This window comes from Entelurus aequoreus, linkage group LG13, assembly GCF_033978785.1.
Source record: "Entelurus aequoreus isolate RoL-2023_Sb linkage group LG13, RoL_Eaeq_v1.1, whole genome shotgun sequence".
Lineage (NCBI taxonomy): Eukaryota > Metazoa > Chordata > Actinopteri > Syngnathiformes > Syngnathidae > Entelurus > Entelurus aequoreus.
Genome location: NC_084743.1, coordinates 9,105,099 through 9,125,220, shown reverse-complemented (window position 1 = coordinate 9,125,220; position 20,122 = coordinate 9,105,099). Strand labels below are relative to the sequence as shown.

The 20,122-nt window shown below is 41.4% G+C and overlaps 1 protein-coding gene across 1 annotated transcript in view; it reads right to left on the bottom strand.

The window, feature by feature from the left end:
- Positions 1 to 20,122, bottom strand: part of neb (nebulin) — a 105,308-nt gene that overhangs the window by 10,351 nt on the left and 74,835 nt on the right. Inside the window, exons 117-129 of the mRNA XM_062068381.1 lie at positions 19,954 to 20,067; positions 19,786 to 19,890; positions 15,926 to 16,030; positions 13,133 to 13,237; positions 11,369 to 11,479; positions 6,440 to 6,550; positions 4,530 to 4,643; positions 2,213 to 2,317; positions 2,041 to 2,145; positions 1,811 to 1,912; positions 1,317 to 1,409; positions 703 to 831; positions 36 to 293 (exon numbers count right to left, since the gene is read on the bottom strand). Coding sequence (XP_061924365.1) covers positions 36 to 293; positions 703 to 831; positions 1,317 to 1,409; positions 1,811 to 1,912; positions 2,041 to 2,145; positions 2,213 to 2,317; positions 4,530 to 4,643; positions 6,440 to 6,550; positions 11,369 to 11,479; positions 13,133 to 13,237; positions 15,926 to 16,030; positions 19,786 to 19,890; positions 19,954 to 20,067 — 1,557 coding nt within the window. The remainder of the gene's footprint in view (positions 1 to 35; positions 294 to 702; positions 832 to 1,316; positions 1,410 to 1,810; positions 1,913 to 2,040; positions 2,146 to 2,212; positions 2,318 to 4,529; positions 4,644 to 6,439; positions 6,551 to 11,368; positions 11,480 to 13,132; positions 13,238 to 15,925; positions 16,031 to 19,785; positions 19,891 to 19,953; positions 20,068 to 20,122) is intronic.

The following is a 20,122-nucleotide window of genomic DNA, read 5'->3' as shown; positions in this document are numbered from 1 at the left end:
TGGGAATATGGAGGGAGAGTGACTCTGTAGACTACCGTGCTTATGTTTTGCTGATTGCGTCTAACTCGCTCCATCTCTGGTGTCTCTGACACTGACGTGCCTTGTCCCAAGTCTTCTTTGTATTGCAGCTTGGAATGAGACAAAAAAGTCAAACATTTTGGTGACACTCTTAAAGTAGTTTTTACTAACGGCAGAGCCTGACCGACACTTGAATTTGGGGATGCAAACCAAGTCTGGGAAGCCATCAGCTCTATACCAGCTGGTGGTGATAGCAGTCTGTATTCAACAGACCCCTAATCTAGTAGTGTTTCCTTCTTGTTCTTGGCTGATCATCGAACCTCCAAAGGTTTATAAACTTCTGATTCAAAGCATAACAACTCTGAGACAGTCTCTCGCCAATATGCAAACAGTCTCTGATAACAACCTAATAGTATGAACAGTATTGGTCAGGCTCTTGCAGGAATACCAAACAACGACTTCAAGCAAGCAGATTATTCGCAAAATGTGGAGGAAGTTATAAACTGAAGAGAAATCAGGTCCAAAGAAAGACATAGGTCACCACTGGGCAAGAGGAGAGAGTGATGCAGGGATCTTAATTAGGATCGAAGGTTGCTACATGACTTTCTAGTTGGAAAGGTCAGAGGGAATTTGAGGGATGTCAGAGGATTCTAGGGGTAATAGCTGTAAGGAGGGTAAGAGTCAGGGGTACACGAGGATAACTGGAGTTCTGTCTTCTACCGAGCTGATATTCTTCTGGGTTTCTCGGACCCGCTTCACCTCAGGGAGATCAGGTATGGCTGTGCCTTGACTCAGAGAATCCTTGTACTGTATCTGCCGGTTGCAAATGTTACACAGGAGCAAATTAAGCCATCGACAAAGTGCAGTTTGTACTGAAGACATAAGAACAACATGTTCATCCACTCACTCGACAACAGTTGTGTAAATGTTAATGCTGCTACAATTAGATCCAGTTTGTTATTAGGATGGATTATTTTCCATTTAGTGTATTATTTTGGTTTAGAAGTGAGGCATCATTAAACTTGTGAGAGTGGGAAATCACTGAGGTTGTTAACCACTCGGAATAACTGCAGAAACTGGTATGAAACACGGTTAAAGAAGGCAGAAACTGGTATAAAACACGGTTAAAGAATGCAGAAACTGGTATAAAACACGGTTAATGGAAAATTCAGGTAAGTTTAGGGTGTACTGGTTAAGATGATGTCAAGGGAAGAGTAACGGTGTGAAGATAAGTTGGGCAGTATTGTCACAAACTGCCAAGGTTGGGAATATGGAGGGAGAGTGACTCTGTGGACTACCGTGCTTATGTTGCGCTGGTTTTGTTTAACCCTCTCCATCTCAGGGGTTCCAGGCATTGCGGTTCCTCCTCCCAAATCCTCTTTGTACTGAATCTTTGTGTGGACGAGGGAGAAAAGAACCAGTAAATAGCCTGATCCTTCTTCTCTTGAGCAGAAAACCCAAGCATGTTCATGGTCCCAAAAGTGACTAAATTGTTTAAAATGGTTCTTTAAGCATACTTACAGATGAACTGTCCTACAGATAAACAATACTTAAGTGTGCTGCAAATCACTCAAACACAGAAATGAACAACACAACAAGCAAGACGTGAAACCATGACTAAACTAGCCAAGGGTTAGCAGCGTGAATGAAATAGCATGTCTAACAGGGTTAAAGTGGTCCAAAAACACAAAGATGGTGTATTAGAGCCTGTTAAAGGTGAGGCTAATCTGAGCAATAAAAGGTGTTAAAACTCTGTGTTAAATGATACATGATAAATATCACAGGTAGATACCAAGCTGAAATTCTTTGTATTCTCTTTAACACGAAGCATTTCAGGGGTGATTACAGCAGACCCATGGCCCCTTATGAACTTAAGGTCAGTCTGGTACTGAAGCTACAAGGAGAAAAACACAAGTGCGGTCACAAGCTTTACAAAATGTTATATCAAACATGCCATATAAATATGAAATATTTATATCAATTAATTCAAGTCCATAGTAGTCAATCCGCCTCCGTACTTACAGTGCTGAAGTTCTTCTGGTTCTCACGGACTCTCAGCATCTCAGGAGTGTCCAGAACAGGCACATAGTGAGACATGGTCTTCTCAGCCTCTTCTTTGTACTTTTTCTGTTGGACGAACACACACCTCAGCTTAGCTACCTTCTTCCAGGACTGTCTGGGATCAGTACGACACCTGGCTGATGATATTCTTCATCTGCTGCGCGTGGATGATGTCCGGAGTATCGATGACGGAGGTGTAGCTGGCTCGGTCCATCTCTGCGGTCTGCTTGTACTTCACCTGATGGGCACAAAAGTCACGGCATTGGTCATAAACGTTCATAATGTTACATCAAAAGTGCTACATTGAAATGTTTGTCTAATTGGCCATGACGCATGTCCATGAAATTGTAATGGAAGCTGTAGGAAAGGAATAATGTGCAAATGTATTATACAATTATAGAGGTGTCAGAAAAATGCATACATTTCGAGTTAACTGCGATTCTTATTCGTAATGATTCTTAATCGATTTAAAAGAAATCAAAAATCGATTAAAAAACAAATTCATTGCAGGGCCAACACACGTAGACGGCGTGGCGAAGTTGGTAGAGTGGCTGTGCCAGCAATCGGAGTGTTGCTGGTTACTGGGGTTCAATTCCCACCTTCTACCTTCCTAGTCACGTCCGTTGTGTCCTTGGGCAAGACACTTCACCCTTGCTCCTGATGGGTGCTGGTTAGCGCCTTGCATGGCAGCTCCCGCCATCAGTGTGTGAATGTGGAAATAGTGTCAAAGCGCTTTGAGTACCTTGAAGGTAGAAAAGCGCTATACAAGTATAACCCATTTATTTATTATATTTATAGACAACATTCACACAAAAACAGTTTTTATTTTAAGTAACAAACATTTATCAGAGCTGGAGGAACGTAACTAATCATAGAACTGGCACCCAATGTTATTTAAAAAGTATTGAATTTGGAATCGCAAATTGTTTGGTAGCCCTAATATCCCTGCTTACCCTTTGAGTTTGTTCACAAGGCTCACTACCATAATGGACAGAGTGATCTTTACCACCTTTATATATGGCGGTCTGGGGCTAAACTCAAATGGACAGAATTTCTAGGCGCAGTCAAGGCGTTGAGGGGATCTGGTTTGGTGGCTGCAGGATTAGGTCTCTGCTTTTTGCAGATGATGTGGTCCTGATGGCTTCATCTGGCCAGGATCTTCAGCTCTCGCTGGATCGGTTCGCAGCTGAGTGTGAAGCGACTGGGATGAGAATCAGCACCTCCAAGTCCGAGTCCATGGTTCTCGCCCGGAAAAGGGTGGAGTGCCATCTCCGGGTTGCGGAGGAGACCCTGCCCCAAGTGGAGGAGTTCAAGTACCTCGGAGTCTTGTTCACGAGTGAGGGAAGAGTGGATCGTGAGATCGACAGGCGGATCGGTGCGGCGCCTTCAGTAATGCGGACGCTGTATCGATCCGTTGTGGTGAAGAAGGAGCTGAGCCGGAAGGCAAAGCTCTCAATTTACCGGTCGATCTACATTCCCATCCTCACCTATGGTCATGAGCTTTGGGTTATGACCGAAAGGACAAGATTACGGGTACAAGCGGCCGAAATGAGTTTCCTCCGCCGGGTGGCGGGGCTCTCCTTTAGAGATAGGGTGAGAAGCTCTGTCATCCGGGGGGAGATCAAAGTAAAGCTGCTGCTCCTCCACATCGAGAGGAGCCAGATGAGGTGGTTCGGGCATCTGGTCAGGATGCCACCCGAACGCCTCCCTAGGGAGGTGTTTAGGGCACGTCCGACCGGTAGGAGGCCACGGGGAAGACCCAGGACACGTTGGGAAGACTATGTCTCCCGGCTGGCCTGGGAACGCCTCTGGATCCCCCGGGAGGAGCTGGACGAAGTGGCTGGGGAGAGGGAAGTCTGGGTTTCCCTGCTTAAGCTGCTGCCCCCGCGACCCGACCTCGGATAAGCGGAAGAAGATGGATGGATGGATGGAAAGTGTTTGTGTAGTGTTTATTTGCCTTTACTGTTTGTGTGTGTTGTCCCAGATAAGACACTTTTATGGCCTTCACACATTCTTAGGGCTTGCTGGAGATGTCTGCTCGGTCCCCACATCTGCGGTCCCCTCCAAGGTTTCTCATTGTGCCCATTGGCTTGAGTTTTCTCTTGCCCTGATGTGGGATCTGAGCCTGTCTAGCCCTTTGAGATACTTGTGATTAAGGGCTATATAAATAAACTTTAATTGATTGATTGATTGAATAATGCGTCCAAAAATGAAAGAGGTGATACAGTATTATCTGCTTACAGATTGTACCTGGCGGTGTTTCAGCTAGTCTTGGATAAATTAACCATCCCCGACTCCTTAATTATTTAGTCGCACCCAAGATTCTCCCAGGAATGAGGCAAACATTTATCACGTATGTGGTGTGTTAAGAAGCAGACAACTTGTAATGACACGCTACACCCACAGGCAGTCCCGGTGAATGAGTAAGAAAAACGGTTTTATTTTCTGACCTGGCTGAGGATGTCAGTCGCGTTCTTTGCCCTCATGAAGTCCGGGGTGTCGTTCGCCAGAGCCAACATTCCCTTGCCCTTAATGTCCTGCTCCAGTGCCTTCTTGTAGTCTTTCTGCACAGGTCACATGTCAAAGTGTCACACAAGGGAACCACTTGGTGAAGAAGTGTAGTAGGCCAGGGACTTTCTACTCATTCACACTGAGAAGGGCTGCAAAACCAGAACTCTCGGAGGGACAGTGGTTAGCGGAACTACATTGAGATAGGATGGAGAAAGAAGTGGACGTTCTTCTGTTACAGCTGGAAAAAGGAGATTCTACAGTGGTTATTGGGGAAAGTATGTTCAGGCAGAATTAGTGATTGTAGACCCATTTTTATTTGTGTTAACTGGAGTGGACGGTTCTTTTACTCGTACTGAAAATGTACAGCCTGCGTTGCTGTCATAACTGACAAAAAACAATCAGTGGACCCTAACAAGTCAAACACATTCCAAGATGTCTTCTCAGGGCATTCAGTTGATTGCAATTGGACTGTTCGGTTTGTCTTTGATAGACTTAGACCGGTCAGATCGAGTCTAGACTCCATCGATCTAAGTCTATGAACTGATGAAGCCTGCCCGGATGACAGACGGAGCGTTTTCTCAGACAAACCAAACAGTCCAGCTGCGATTGTTTGGATGCCCTGAGAGAATCCAGAGACATTCCAGGGCGTCGTTTGCTCCTCTAGTTGTTTGGATTTCAAACCAGGAGTAGTTTCTTGTAAGATTTGAGGTTGATCTACCCCAGGGGTCTATTGTATAAAGATAGTCTACACGGCTACACTGCAAAAACAGGGTTAGGGTTCGAGGGTAAGCAAAATTGGCTTGGCTAGGATTCTTAAAACTAGAATATTTTCCTTGTGACTTTAGGAATATAAGTCCTAAGATAAGAAATTGGGTCCAAGTTCCCAAGCAAGTTCTTGTCACATAGTAAGATTTAGGTTAAACGTATGATTAAGCCAGATGTTGTTAGCCCAGCAGGCACAAGACATGGAAACAAAACTTGTTGAATTGGGTCCTAAAGTTGAGCAACTCAAACCTAACGTTGAGACAACATGCTTTTTGTTGACGTTTAATCCATGTTGGGTTCTGACGTCGACTTGACCCTTGGTCAACAACGTGGCTCCTGCTGGGATATTAGATTTGATTATTATTAGATTAGGTCAGATTCTTATTAGATTGATAGATAGAGATATCATTTACTTTTTAGGAGGTGAAATTTAAGCAAAATGTTGTCACGTATTCCAGATTTACTGACAAGAAATCTGAGCTCCTAAAATGGCAAGTTGTTTCAATGTTATACTTGTTTTAAGCACAAATACAACGACTCCTAGATATGTCAAATGAAAACCAATCATAAAAAATACACGCCTCAATAATCAATTCACTTTATTTTGAACAATATGCTGAGGGCCAATGAAAAACGAGCTGTGGGTTGATGATAGACCCCGGTTTGGACTTTGGACACCCTCCCTCTACATCAATAAATGTTATAAATAGATATCTTTTCTGCATGAGTCTGTTCTTGAATTTAGAAAGTTAGGCAACCAGTTTTATTCTTAATTTGAAACAAATATTCTTGTTGTGGAAGAATTATCAAAATGAGGTTTTTCAACTTGTTAGGGTTAGAAGCCATTCAGTTGAGATGTTTTAGAAAGAGAAGATGGCTCACACGTTAGTGAAAAACACCAAGCGGGGACACGACAACTTTTGAGTGCGTCGGGGAAGCGTGGTTAGGAGGGCGGAGCAGGCGGCGGAGCAGGCGGCGGAGCAGGCGGCGGAGCAGGCGGCGGAGCAGGCGGCGGAGCAGGCGGAAGAGCACCGGGACGGCGGGGGAGGAGCCGCCCCGGTCACCCGGCCTGTGGTGGTCGTACCTCACACAGGATTTGAGTGGCATTCCTTGCTCTCAAAAGCTCAGGAGTTTCCTCCAGCACAGTTAGCCCTTTACCCTTCACGCCCTCTTCTAGATCCCTCCTGTACTCTTTCTACAGGACGGGAGAAGAACACAGACACTGCGGAGACGCGCATAGGGCAGGCCAGGCACATGTAGAGCTCAAAGTCACCGGGTCTCCCAAGAACAAACTCACAATCAAGTTGTTGTTTAAAAGAAAAAAACAATAAAAACACAAAAAAACTGCGTCTTTGGTAAGGAGACGCCGGTGACTTTGGCAAGAATCTTGATAACCACATTTGAAAGTACACAGGAAGGTAGAACCCGGGCGGCATGCGGCTGTGAAGGTTGGATGCAAACACACACGGACGCTGGTTCCACGGTCATGAGCGCTCCAGGAGGGTCTTGTGGGGACGCATGCCGACACACCTAATATAGTTTGGGTGGAGGTGTTACTGTACTAATACACACACGGACGCTGGTTCCACGGTCATGAGCGCTCCAGGAGGGTCTTGTGGGGACGCATGCAAACCTGCCGACACACCTAGTAAAGTTTGGGTGGAGGTGTTACTGTACTAATACACACACAGACGCTGGTTCCACGGTCATGAGCGCTCCAGGAGGGTCTTGTGGGGACACATGCCGACACACCTAATATAGTTTGGGTGGAGGTGTTACTGTACTAATACACACACGGACGCTGGTTCCACGGTCATGAGCGCTCCAGGAGGGTCTTGTGGGGACGCGTGCAAACCTGCCGACACACCTAATATAGTTTGGGTGGAGGTGTTACTGGACTAATACGCACACGGACGCTGGTTCCACGGTCATGAGCGCTCCAGGAGGGTCTTGTGGGGACGCGTGCAAACCTGCCGACACACCTAATATAGTTTGGGTGGAGGTGTTACTGTACTAATACACACACGGACGCTGGTTCCACGGTCATGAGCGCTCCAGGAGGGTCTTGTGGGGACGCGTGCAAACCTGCCGACACACCTAATATAGTTTGGGTGGGGGTGTTACTGGACTAATACGCACACGGACGCTGGTTCCACGGTCATGAGCGCTCCAGGAGGGTCTTGTGGGGACACATGCCGACACACCTAATATAGTTTGGGTGGAGGTGTTACTGTACTAATACACACACGGACGCTGGTTCCACGGTCATGAGCGCTCCAGGAGGGTCTTGTGGGGACGCGTGCAAACCTGCCGACACACCTAATATAGTTTGGGTGGAGGTGTTACTGGACTAATACGCACACGGACGCTGGTTCCACGGTCATGAGCGCTCCAGGAGGGTCTTGTGGGGACGCATGCAAACCTGCCGACACACCTAGTATAGTTTGGGTGGAGGTGTTACTGTACTAATACACACACGGACGCTGGTTCCACGGTCATGAGCGCTCCAGGAGGGTCTTGTGGGGACGCATGCAAACCTGCCGACACACCTAGTAAAGTTTGGGTGGAGGTGTTACTGTACTAATACACACACAGACGCTGGTTCCACGGTCATGAGCGCTCCAGGAGGGTCTTGTGGGGACACATGCCGACACACCTAATATAGTTTGGGTGGAGGTGTTACTGTACTAATACACACACGGACGCTGGTTCCACGGTCATGAGCGCTCCAGGAGGGTCTTGTGGGGACGCGTGCAAACCTGCCGACACACCTAATATAGTTTGGGTGGGGGTGTTACTGGACTAATACGCACACGGACGCTGGTTCCACGGTCATGAGCGCTCCAGGAGGGTCTTGTGGGGACACATGCCGACACACCTAATATAGTTTGGGTGGAGGTGTTACTGTACTAATACACACACGGACGCTGGTTCCACGGTCATGAGCGCTCCAGGAGGGTCTTGTGGGGACGCGTGCAAACCTGCCGACACACCTAATATAGTTTGGGTGGAGGTGTTACTGGACTAATACGCACACGGACGCTGGTTCCACGGTCATGAGCGCTCCAGGAGGGTCTTGTGGGGACGCATGCAAACCTGCCGACACACCTAGTATAGTTTGGGTGGAGGTGTTACTGTACTAATACACACACGGACGCTGGTTCCACGGTCATGAGCGCTCCAGGAGGGTCTTGTGGGGACGCATGCAAACCTGCCGACACACCTAGTAAAGTTTGGGTGGAGGTGTTACTGTACTAATACACACACAGACGCTGGTTCCACGGTCATGAGCGCTCCAGGAGGGTCTTGTGGGGACACATGCCGACACACCTAATATAGTTTGGGTGGAGGTGTTACTGTACTAATACACACACGGACGCTGGTTCCACGGTCATGAGCGCTCCAGGAGGGTCTTGTGGGGACGCGTGCAAACCTGCCGACACACCTAATATAGTTTGGGTGGAGGTGTTACTGGACTAATACGCACACGGACGCTGGTTCCACGGTCATGAGCGCTCCAGGAGGGTCTTGTGGGGACGCATGCAAACCTGCCGACACACCTAGTATAGTTTGGGTGGAGGTGTTACTGTACTAATACACACACGGACGCTGGTTCCACGGTCATGAGCGCTCCAGGAGGGTCTTGTGGGGACGCATGCAAACCTGCCGACACACCTAGTATAGTTTGGGTGGAGGTGTTACTGTACTAATACGCACACGGACGCTGGTTCCACGGTCATGAGCGCTCCAGGAGGGTCTTGTGGGGGCACGTGCAAACCTGCCGACACACCGATTAACAAACATGACAGCTCTTGAGGCTCTTCGTCGGGAGAGGGCCGGTCCTTGTAGGGGGCCAGATTTAAATCAGCGGTGCCTAATTCACATCACTTTGTCGCCGCGCTGCGGAAAATTCTACACCACAATCCGTGCCGTGTCCACTGATAAAGAACATGTTTATGGCTCTGATACATTCCTGGAGCTAAAAGCCCAATCTTCTCTGAGCCGAGGACAACGGTGTCAAACTCAAAGCCCCAGGGCTAAATCTCACCCGCCATATCATTTATCATAGAATGTGTCGGAAAGGCAGTGTTTCTTACCATAAGGCCCATCGTTGCCCCATAGAGGGCTGCCACAAAATAGCCGTTTGTCAGCTGTGGTCTGTATGAGCAGCAGCGGTGCCACGCCCGGGAATCATTTTTGGTGATTTAACCCCCAATTCCAAGCCTTGATGCTGAGTGCCAAGCAGGGAGGTAATGGCTCCCGTTTTTATAGTCTTTGGTATGACTCGGCCGGGGTTTGAACTCACAACCTACCCATCTCAGGGCGGACACACTAGGCCACTGAGTAGTTAACAGCATATTACTGTAAATTATTTTTCATGGTAAAATTCTATCGACTAAGCTGCCCGCTTTTTCACGTAAAATCTACGGTGTATTATCGTAAATGGAAACATGGTGCCACATTTTTTTATGGAAAAAAACTTGCAGCTCAGTTGCCAGAATTTAAATTTGTAGTACAGAATTTGAATAAGTGGTACTGGTTTTACATTTACAGTAAAAAGTTGTAAAAAAAAACAAAAAGCTAACATTTTACAATAAAATCCCGGCGACTAAATTGCCATTTTGCTGTAAAAAATAAAACCCAGAGGTACTGTTTTTTTATTTGCCGTAAAATGTTGTAAACATTTTTAAAATTGTACAATAAAATATTGGCAAATAAACTGCCCTTTTTTCTTGTAAAAAAAAACAGTAGTTCTGTTTTTTTTTGTTTCCTGTAAAATGTTGTAAAAAAAATTAAGTGAAAATTTAACAATACAATTCTGGCAAATAAACTGCCATTTAAAAAAAGAAAAAAAAAAATCTTACTGTGTTTCCATTTGCCGTAAAATGTTGTACAAAAACACCGTCAATTTTACAGTAAAATTCTGGTGACTAAGCTGACCATTTTTTTCCGTAGAAAAACAGTCGTACTGTTTTTCCATTTACAGTAAAAAGTTGTAAAAAAAAACCCCACTAACATTTTACAATTAAATCCTGACGACTCAATTGCCATTTTGCTGTAAAACAAAACAAAACAGAGGTACTGTTTTTTTGTTTGCTGTAAAATGTTGTAAAAAATGTTGTAAAATTTTACAATAAAATTCTGGTGACTAACCTGCCTTTTTCCCCCCATAAAAAACAGTGGAACTATTTTTCCATTTGCCGTAAAATGTTATAAAAATTACTGTAAAAATTTTACAATAAAATTCTGCCGACTAAAACCCCATTTTATGTGGTAAAAACCACACAGTAAAATTCTGGTGACTAACCTGCCAGTTTTTTTGTTCGTGAAAAAACAGTGGTACTGTTTTTTCCTTTACAGTATTATGTTGTAAAAACAACCATATATATATATATATATATATACATATATATATATATATATATATATATATATATATATATATATATATATATATATATATATATATATATATATATATATATATATATATATATATATATATATATATAATACAATGCATATATTATTCACTGTTACATGTGGCCCTCAGTAAAAAGCAGTTTGACACCCTGACCTAAGACAAAGACTGCTGTAATGTATTATTATTATTATTTTAATTATTGTTTTTATTATTATTATTAATTGTATTATTATTATTATTATCATTATTATTATTATACCCAAATATTGCAGTCCACAATCACATGAAGTCTGAGTCTTCTCTCTCTTCCTGGGAAACAAGTGCAAAGTGTAGTATGCATGCCAGGCCACTAGGTGGCAACGTCTCTGTCAAAGATCGACACCGCGACTTTAAATGGAGTCATCCCGAGTGCGAGGCGCACCTTGTCACCAAAGAGAGACCTTTGGTGCTCCTTAGTGGGGCTTCATTCCCGTTAAGGAAGTGAGGAGGGACAAGAGGGAGGGAGTGGGAGGTGTGCTAGTGGCGTTACGGGGGAGGGAGACGGGGGGGAGGACTTCAGGTGTGGGGACAAAATACTCCCGTCGTTACCTCACTGGCTATTTTGGTGGCATGTCTGACATGGAGCATGGCGGGCGTGACCTCCAAGCCGGAGAGGTTCTTGCCCTTCATGGACTCCTCAAAGTCCTTCTTATAGTCTTTCTAGTGGCCGCACAGATAAGACAGGAACACATGTGTCAGCGTGCTGCAGTGTGTGTGTGTGTGTGTGTGTGTGTGTGTGTGTGTGTGTGTGTGTGTGTGTGTGTGTGTGTGTAACAGAATAACACACTTAAACAAAGATGTCCTATTAAAACGCCCAGTGTATCAGAAGTGATACATGCATTTTTACACCCTCATCAGTGTCATTCGTTTTTTTTAAAATTAAAAAGCCTGAGGTGCATTACACGTATCCTCCACAAGAGGGCAGTAATTGACTTATTTCCTGCAGCGAAGTAACGAGCGACGCCTGATTTTTGAAGACAAACTTTGCCAAATTTGAGAGGGAGAAAATAAGAAAGATGTATTTTTATTACTGACACATCACATATGAACAGTTAATGGAAAATATTTTTTTCAGGAAAACCGTGTTGAAAATGTGCATATCAAATTTGATACAGCAGGTATAAAATCAGTGTCATTCGTTTTTTTTTAATTAAAAAGCCTGAGGTGCATTACACGTATCCTCCACAAGAGGGCAGTAATTGACTTATTTCCTGCAGCGAAGTAATGAGCGACGCCTGATTTTTGAAGACAAACTTTGCCAAATTTGAGAGGGAGGAAATAAGAAAGACGTATTTTTATTACTGACACATCACATATGAACAGTTAATGGAAAATATTTTTTACAGTAAAACCGTGTTGAAAATGTGCGTATCAAATTTGATACAGCAGGCATAAAAGGTAATTTAACTCTAAATTGACATTTTTTTGCATTTCATGCATTATAAATATCATGGAGCAACAAAAAGTCTTTAGATGTTCCAAATAATCAAATATAATGTTTATATGACACAATATGGTATATTTAGAGGTCAAATATACATATTTACTGTGTTATTTTGTGTGTTGCCATAATTAATTATAGCTTTCTGACTTTTATGGCAGGAAAATCACATAAAAAAATAAAATACACGATTATTTAGATTTTTTTGTATGTTTTGTTTAGATGATAAATAATTGCAACATTGAAGATGTTTTAAAAATGATTAAAAAAAGATGATGACAAATGTTCTTTTGATGTTTGGAAATAACATGATAGATAGTTCTTATGTTTTAATTTGTTATAAAAATAACAAAAATGTATATAGATATATACGTATCAAATATGATACAAATTGAAAATTATATATGGAAACTGATTTTTGTCCCCCCAAAAAACCTAATACTAATTTGTTGAGAAGGACCAAAATAAGATCCAGTTTGAAATCATTTGAATTTATTGATTTATTTATATTTGAATTATTTAGTGGTTCAGGCTTCAAAGGGTTGAAAAAAAGGAAGCTAATTATCCATGAAATATGCACGTGCATCGTTTAAAGACTGCTTTGAATCGTCTACTTATAGGGTTGTCCCTCCAGCAATCATCACCTCCGGTGCAGGAAATGACCTGCATCTCGTCTAGGTGTTGTTATCACTGGTGGACGGTGCTAAACATGTTACACAACGAGTAGGAACCAAAAGCAGCGGACAAGAAGGCATGCTAATCGCTAAGCTATCTGGAAACAACGCAAAAAGTACGTGCTTGGTAAACCTGAAAGTGTTGAATGTTCATCCTGCGTGTCAAGGTCACGTGTTAGTACGCCGGCGTGTCGTTACCTGGCTCTGCATGTGCTGCGCTTCCTTGGCCGTGACGTATGTGGGCGTCTCAAAGTCCAACATGGCCTTGCCCCTCTCCTTCTCGTACTTCTCCTTGTACTTGATCTGTGGCAGCGCAAACACACGCTGTCATGGCCGCTCCACAACAACAGCTCACCCTCTTGTCGCCCAATGGGTGCCATTTGCATCCCGGGGGGAAAAACAGTATAAAATATAGAATACATCATTTTATTAGAAGAAGTGTCCTGCACATTAATCTGGTTGAAAATGTGTGAAGAAAATTACAACAAATCTCAAGATCGGAATTTGTAGAGCCAAGTTTTGAATGCTTCGTGTTCTGTGGCGAACCATCGGAGCAAAGTTTGGCGCCATACCACGCCCACCATACCACGCCCACCATACCACGCCCACCATACCACGCCCACCATACCACGCCCACCATACCACGCCCACCATACCACGCCCACCATACCACGCCCACAGCTTATGGTGTGGAAAAAATGTGTTGGCAATTTATCACCACTTCTATGTGTAGTGTCGGTCATTTTAACCACGACTTATTTGGTCAAAGTCCCTAGGAGGAATTCGTTCAAGTAGGAAAACTTTTTTCGCAGAAAAATGGCCGAAAACCATCGGAGCAAAGTTTGGCGCCATACCACGCCCCCAGCTTATGGTGTGGAATTTTTTTTCTCTCGCAATTTATCATCACCTTTATGTGTAGTATCTGTTATTTTAACCGTGACTCATTTGGTGAGAGTCCCTAGGAGGACTTCGCCAAGTACGATCCCTATTTTTGGCCTAAAATGAAAACTAACTCTGTTTGTTTTCAAATATGGGTTCTCCAGAGCGTCCTGTCATGATAGATAGACGTCTCCAGCCATCCCCGTGATGATAAGTCCATCTGATGGCAGGGGCTCATTTTTTTCTCATTTTCAAGGGGGCGCTAGAGAGTCAATTTCAAAAATGTTGTGTTTGGGACCCCAAAATAATCAACATTTTTGCTCAAATTTGGTACATTTTCATGCATGTTAGGGTTATATATATATATATATATATATATATATATATATATATATATATATATATATATATATATATATATATATATATGTATATATGTATATATATATATATATATATATATATATATATATATATATATATATATATATATATATATATATACACATATATATATATATATATATATATATATATATATATATATATACACACATATATATATATATATATATATATATATATATATATATATATATATATATATATATATATATATATATATATATATATATATAAAATCAGAGTTGACTTTTTAAGAGTTCAGTGTATTTTTAAAGTGTAAAAAGTAGAGATGTCCGATAATATCGGTCTGCCGATATTATCGGCCGATAAATGCGTTAAAATGTAATATTGGAAATTATCGGTATCGGTTTTTTATTATCAGTATCGTTTTTTTATTTTTTTTATTTTTTTATTAAATCCACATAAAAAACACAAGATACACTTACAATTAGTGCACCAAGCCAAAAAACCTCCCTCCCCCCATTTACACTCATTCACACAAAAGGGTTGTTTCTTTCTGTTATTAATATTCTGCTTCCTACATTATATATCAATATTAGGGATGTCCGATAATGGCTTTTTGCCGATATCCGATATTGTCCAACTCTTTAATTACCGATACCGATATCAACCGATACCGATATCAACCGATATATGCAGTCGTGGAATTAACACATTATTATGCCTAATTTGGACAACCAGGTATGGTGAAGATAAGGTACTTTTTAAAAAATAAAATAAAATAAGATAACTAAATTAAAAACATTTTCTTGAATAAAAAAGAAAGTAAAACAATATATAAACAGTTACATAGAAACTAGTAATTAATGAAAATGAGTAAAATTAACTGTTAAAGGTTAGTACTATTAGTGGAGCAGCAGCACGCACAATCATGTGTGCTTACGGACTGTATCCCTTGCAGACTGTATTGATATATATTGATATATAATGTAGGAAGCAGAATATTGATAACAGAAAGAAATGGGGGGAGGGAGGTTTTTTGGGTTGGTGCACTAATTGTAATTGTATCTTGTGTTTTTTATGTTGATTTAATTAAAAATTTTTTTAAAAAAACAAACAAAAAAACAATACAGATAATAAAAAAAACGATTCCGATATTACATTTTAACGCATTTATTGGCCGATAATATCGGCAGGCCGATATTATCGGACATCCCTAATCAATATATATCAATACAGTCTGCAAGGGATACAGTCCGTAAGCACACATGATTGTGCGTGCTGCTGCTCCACTAATAGTACTAACCTTTAACACTTCATTTTACTCATTTTCATTCATTACTAGTTTCTATGTAACTGTTTTTATATTGTTTTACTTTCTTTTTTATTCAAGAAAATGTTTTTAATTTATTAATCTTATTTTATTTGATTCATTTTTTTCAAAAGTACCTTATCTTCACCATACCTGGTTGTCCAAATTAGGCATAATAATGTGTTAATTCCACGACTGTATGTATCGGTTGATATCGGTATCGGTTGATATCGGTATCGGTAATTAAAGAGTTGGACAATATCGGCATATCGGCAAAAAGCCATTATCGGACATCCCTAGTAAAAAGCATGAAATGACACTTATTGGGTGGAATGGCCCCTCATCAACACCCGGAGTGAACAGAAAGGTGTGGACGGACCCGTCATTGGTGTTTAGTTAGCCTGGTTGCCCCGGCGACGGTGTGTGGCACTTACGTGGCTCTGCAGCTCAGAAGCCTCCTTGTGATGAAGCTGCTCGGGTGTGTCAGGAATCATGTGGTAGTGACCCTTACTCTCCTCAAACTTCCTCTTGTAGCAGTACTAAGGCAGGACCACAGCTCAGTGCATAAACCACACAAAGCCATGACAAGATCTCTCCAGAAAGGAACTTCATGTATTATTGGAGCAGAAGTCTGTGTATCTGTAATATGATCATTCACATCTGTATCTCAATCTGTGTGGAATCAGATCCATGTGTGTGTGTTTTAATTTGTGTGTCTGTATTTCAATTTGTGTGAGTAAAAAAAAACAAAAAAAAACATCTGTGTGTCTGTATTTAAATTTGTGTGTGTAAAAAAATGTGTGTGTAATCAGAGCCACATGTACATGTTTTAATTTGTGTGTCCGCATTTCAATTTGTGTGAGTAAAAAAACCCCCAAAAAAACATCTGTGTGTCTGTATTTAAATTTGTGTGTGTAAAAAAATGTGTGTGTAATCAGAGCCACAAGTACGTGTTTTAATTTGTGTGTCCGCATTTCAATTTGTGTGTGTGTAAAAAGAAAACATCTGTGTGTCTGTATTTAAATTTGTGTGTGTAAAAAAATGTGTGTGTAATCAGAGCCACATGTACGTGTTTTAATTTGTGTGTCCGTATTTCAATTTGTGTGTGTAAAAAAATGTGTGTGTAATCAGAGCCACATGTACATGTTTTAATTTGTGTGTCCGCATTTCAATTTGTGTGAGTAAAAAAACAAAAAAAAAAACATCTGTGTGTCTGTCTTTAAATTTGTGTGTGTAAAAAAATGTGTGTGTAATCAGAGCCACATGTACGTGTTTTAATTTGTGTGTCCGTATTTCAATTTGTGTGTGTAAAAAAATGTGTGTGTAATCAGAGCCACATGTACATGTTTTAATTTGTGTGTCCGCATTTCAATTTGTGTGAGTAAAAAAAACAAAAAAAAACATCTGTCTGTCTTTAAATTTGTGTGTGTAAAAAATGTGTGTGTAATCAGAGCCACATGTACGTGTTTTAATTTGTGTGTCCGCATTTCAATTTGTGTGAGTAAAAAAAACAAACAAAAAAATCTGTGTGCCTGTATTTAAATTTGTGTGTGTAAAAAAATGTGTGCGTAATCAGAGCCACATGTACGTGTTTTAATTTGTGTGTCCGTATTTCAATTTGTGTGTGTAAAAAAATGTGTGTGTAATCAGAGCCACATGTACGTGCTTTAATTTGTGTGTCCGTATTTCAATTTGTGTGTGTGTAAAAAGAAAACATCTGTGTGTCTGTATTTTGACCTGTGTGTGTAATTAGATCCATCTGTGTGTGTTTTAATTTGTGTGTCCCTATTTCAATTTGTGTGCGTGTAAAAAACAACAACCCATCTGTGTGTCTGTATTTTGATCTGTGTGTGTGTAAAAATGAATGTGTGTATTCAGATTGGTGTGAAGCAGGAACACTGATTGGTTGTCTTTTTACACCTGACTTGTGTAGTCCTTCTGCCGTGTAAGATTAGTGTGTCCGTGCAGAGATCTGAATGTGTAAAAAGACTTGTGTGTCTGCAACTTTCCTTTCCCTATACTCACCACTAGTGGGCGCCTTGCACCCACTCATGTTATTCTGTGTCGCAAAAGTCACGGGTATAAAGACAACCAATAACACATAAATCTGAATACACACACACACACACACACGGATCCGATTACACGCGCACAAATGGAAATACAGATGCACAAATTAAAACACTTGCACAGATCTGATTTAACACACATTTGGAGATGCACACACAATTGAAATTCATTTTTTACACACCCACACAAATCAAAATACAGACACAAAAAGACACGCACACGCAAATCTGATTACACACTCACACATATTGAGATATAAACACATTTTTTTAGACACCCACACAAATCAAAATACAGACACACAAATTGAAAAAAACACACAGATTAAGATACAGACACACACATTTTTTACACATAGACACACGCACACAAATCGAAATACGGACACAATTTTAAAACACACACACAGATTGATATACAGACATACACATTTTTTACACACACACAAATCGAAATACGGACACAATTTTAAAACACACACACAGATTGATATACAGACATACATATTTTTTACACACACACAAATGGAAATACGGACACAATATTAAAATACACGCACACACGGGTCTGATTACACACACACATTTTTTACGCACACAAATTAAAACACGCATACACAGATCTGATTACACACACAGATTGATATACAGACACACACATTTTTTACACATACACACAAACACACACACAAATCGAAATACGGACACAATATTAAAACACACACACACACACACACAGATTGATATACAGACATACACATTTTTTACACACACACAAATTGAAATACGGACACAATATTAAAACACACGCACACACGGATCTGATTACACACACACAGATTGATTTACAGACACACACATTTTTTACACACACAAATTGAAATACAAACACAATATTAAAACACACACACAGATTGATATACAGGCATACACATTTTTTACACACACACAAATTGAAATACGGACACACAAATTGAAACACGCATACACAGATCTGATTACACACACAGAGATTGATATACAGACACACACATTTTTTACCCAAACACACACACAAACAAATCGAAATACGGCCACAATATTAAAACACACACACACACACAGATTGATATACAGACACACACATTTTTTACACACACACAAATCGAAATACGGACACAATAATAAAACATGCGCGCACACGGGTCTGATTACACACACACAGATTGATATACAGACACACACAAATTGAAATACGGACACACAAATTGAAACACACATACACAGATCTGATTACACACATACACACATTGATATACAGACACTTTTTACACACAGAAATCTAAATATGGACACACAAATTGAAACATGCACACACGGATCTGATTACACACGCACACAGATTGATACACAGGCACACACATTTCTTTACACACACACAAATCAAAATACAGACACACATATTGAAAAACGCATACACAGACCTGATTACACACACACACACACACACAGATTGATATACAGGCACACACATTTCTTTACACACACACAAATCAAAATACAGACACACAAATTGAAAAACGCATACACAGACCTGATTACACACACACACACACACACACACACACACACACACACACACACACACACACACACACATTGATATACAGGCACACACATTTCTTTACACACACACAAATCAAAATACAGACACACAAATTGAAAAACGCATACACAGACCTGATTACACACACACACAGATTGATATACAGGCACACACATTTCTTTACACACACACAAATCAAAATACAGACACACAAATTGAAAAACGCATACACACACCTGATTACACACACACACACACACACACACACACACATTGATATACAGACACACATTTTTTACACACCCAAATCAAAATACAAACACACAATATTAAAGCACACACACACAGATTGACATCCAGACACAGAAATGAGTACACAGACAAGTGAATCGTGTTACAGACGCACAGATTGAGATACACATTTGCTCCAATAATACTTGTGTAGAATTATCAGATGTTTGTGACGTCCAATGGAAATGAAGATGCTGGTTAAAAATGGGCGGACAGTCGTCCAATCAGATGTTTGGCGTGACGTGATTGGAATGTGATGAGGAAAAGAAGTGAAGTGGTAGTACAGCAGGAGGTGGAAGGTGAAGGTATGGATCACTACCAGATGAGGATGGGTGTGTGAGAGTCTTACGTCGCTGGACAGCCTGCTGGTGTTCAGGCCGTGCTGCATGGACAGAGACTCGGCCATGTCGGTCACAGGCTTGTGCATCTTCTTCAGGTCACCTTTGTACTTCACCTGTGTCACAGCAGGGCGGGGCCTCAGAACACCGCCTCCGTCAGCTCGAAGGCGGGAACCTACCTCACTGGCGAGCGTGTTGGCGTCCTTATACGTCTGGTAGATCTTGCTCTCCTTCAGGTCGTACTGCGGACGCTTGCCCTTCATTTCCTTGTCAAACTTCTCTTTGTACTTCAGCTGGCGACAACAAAGCAGGAAATGTTAGGACTGCAACTTTGTGGCTGCTTTCCAA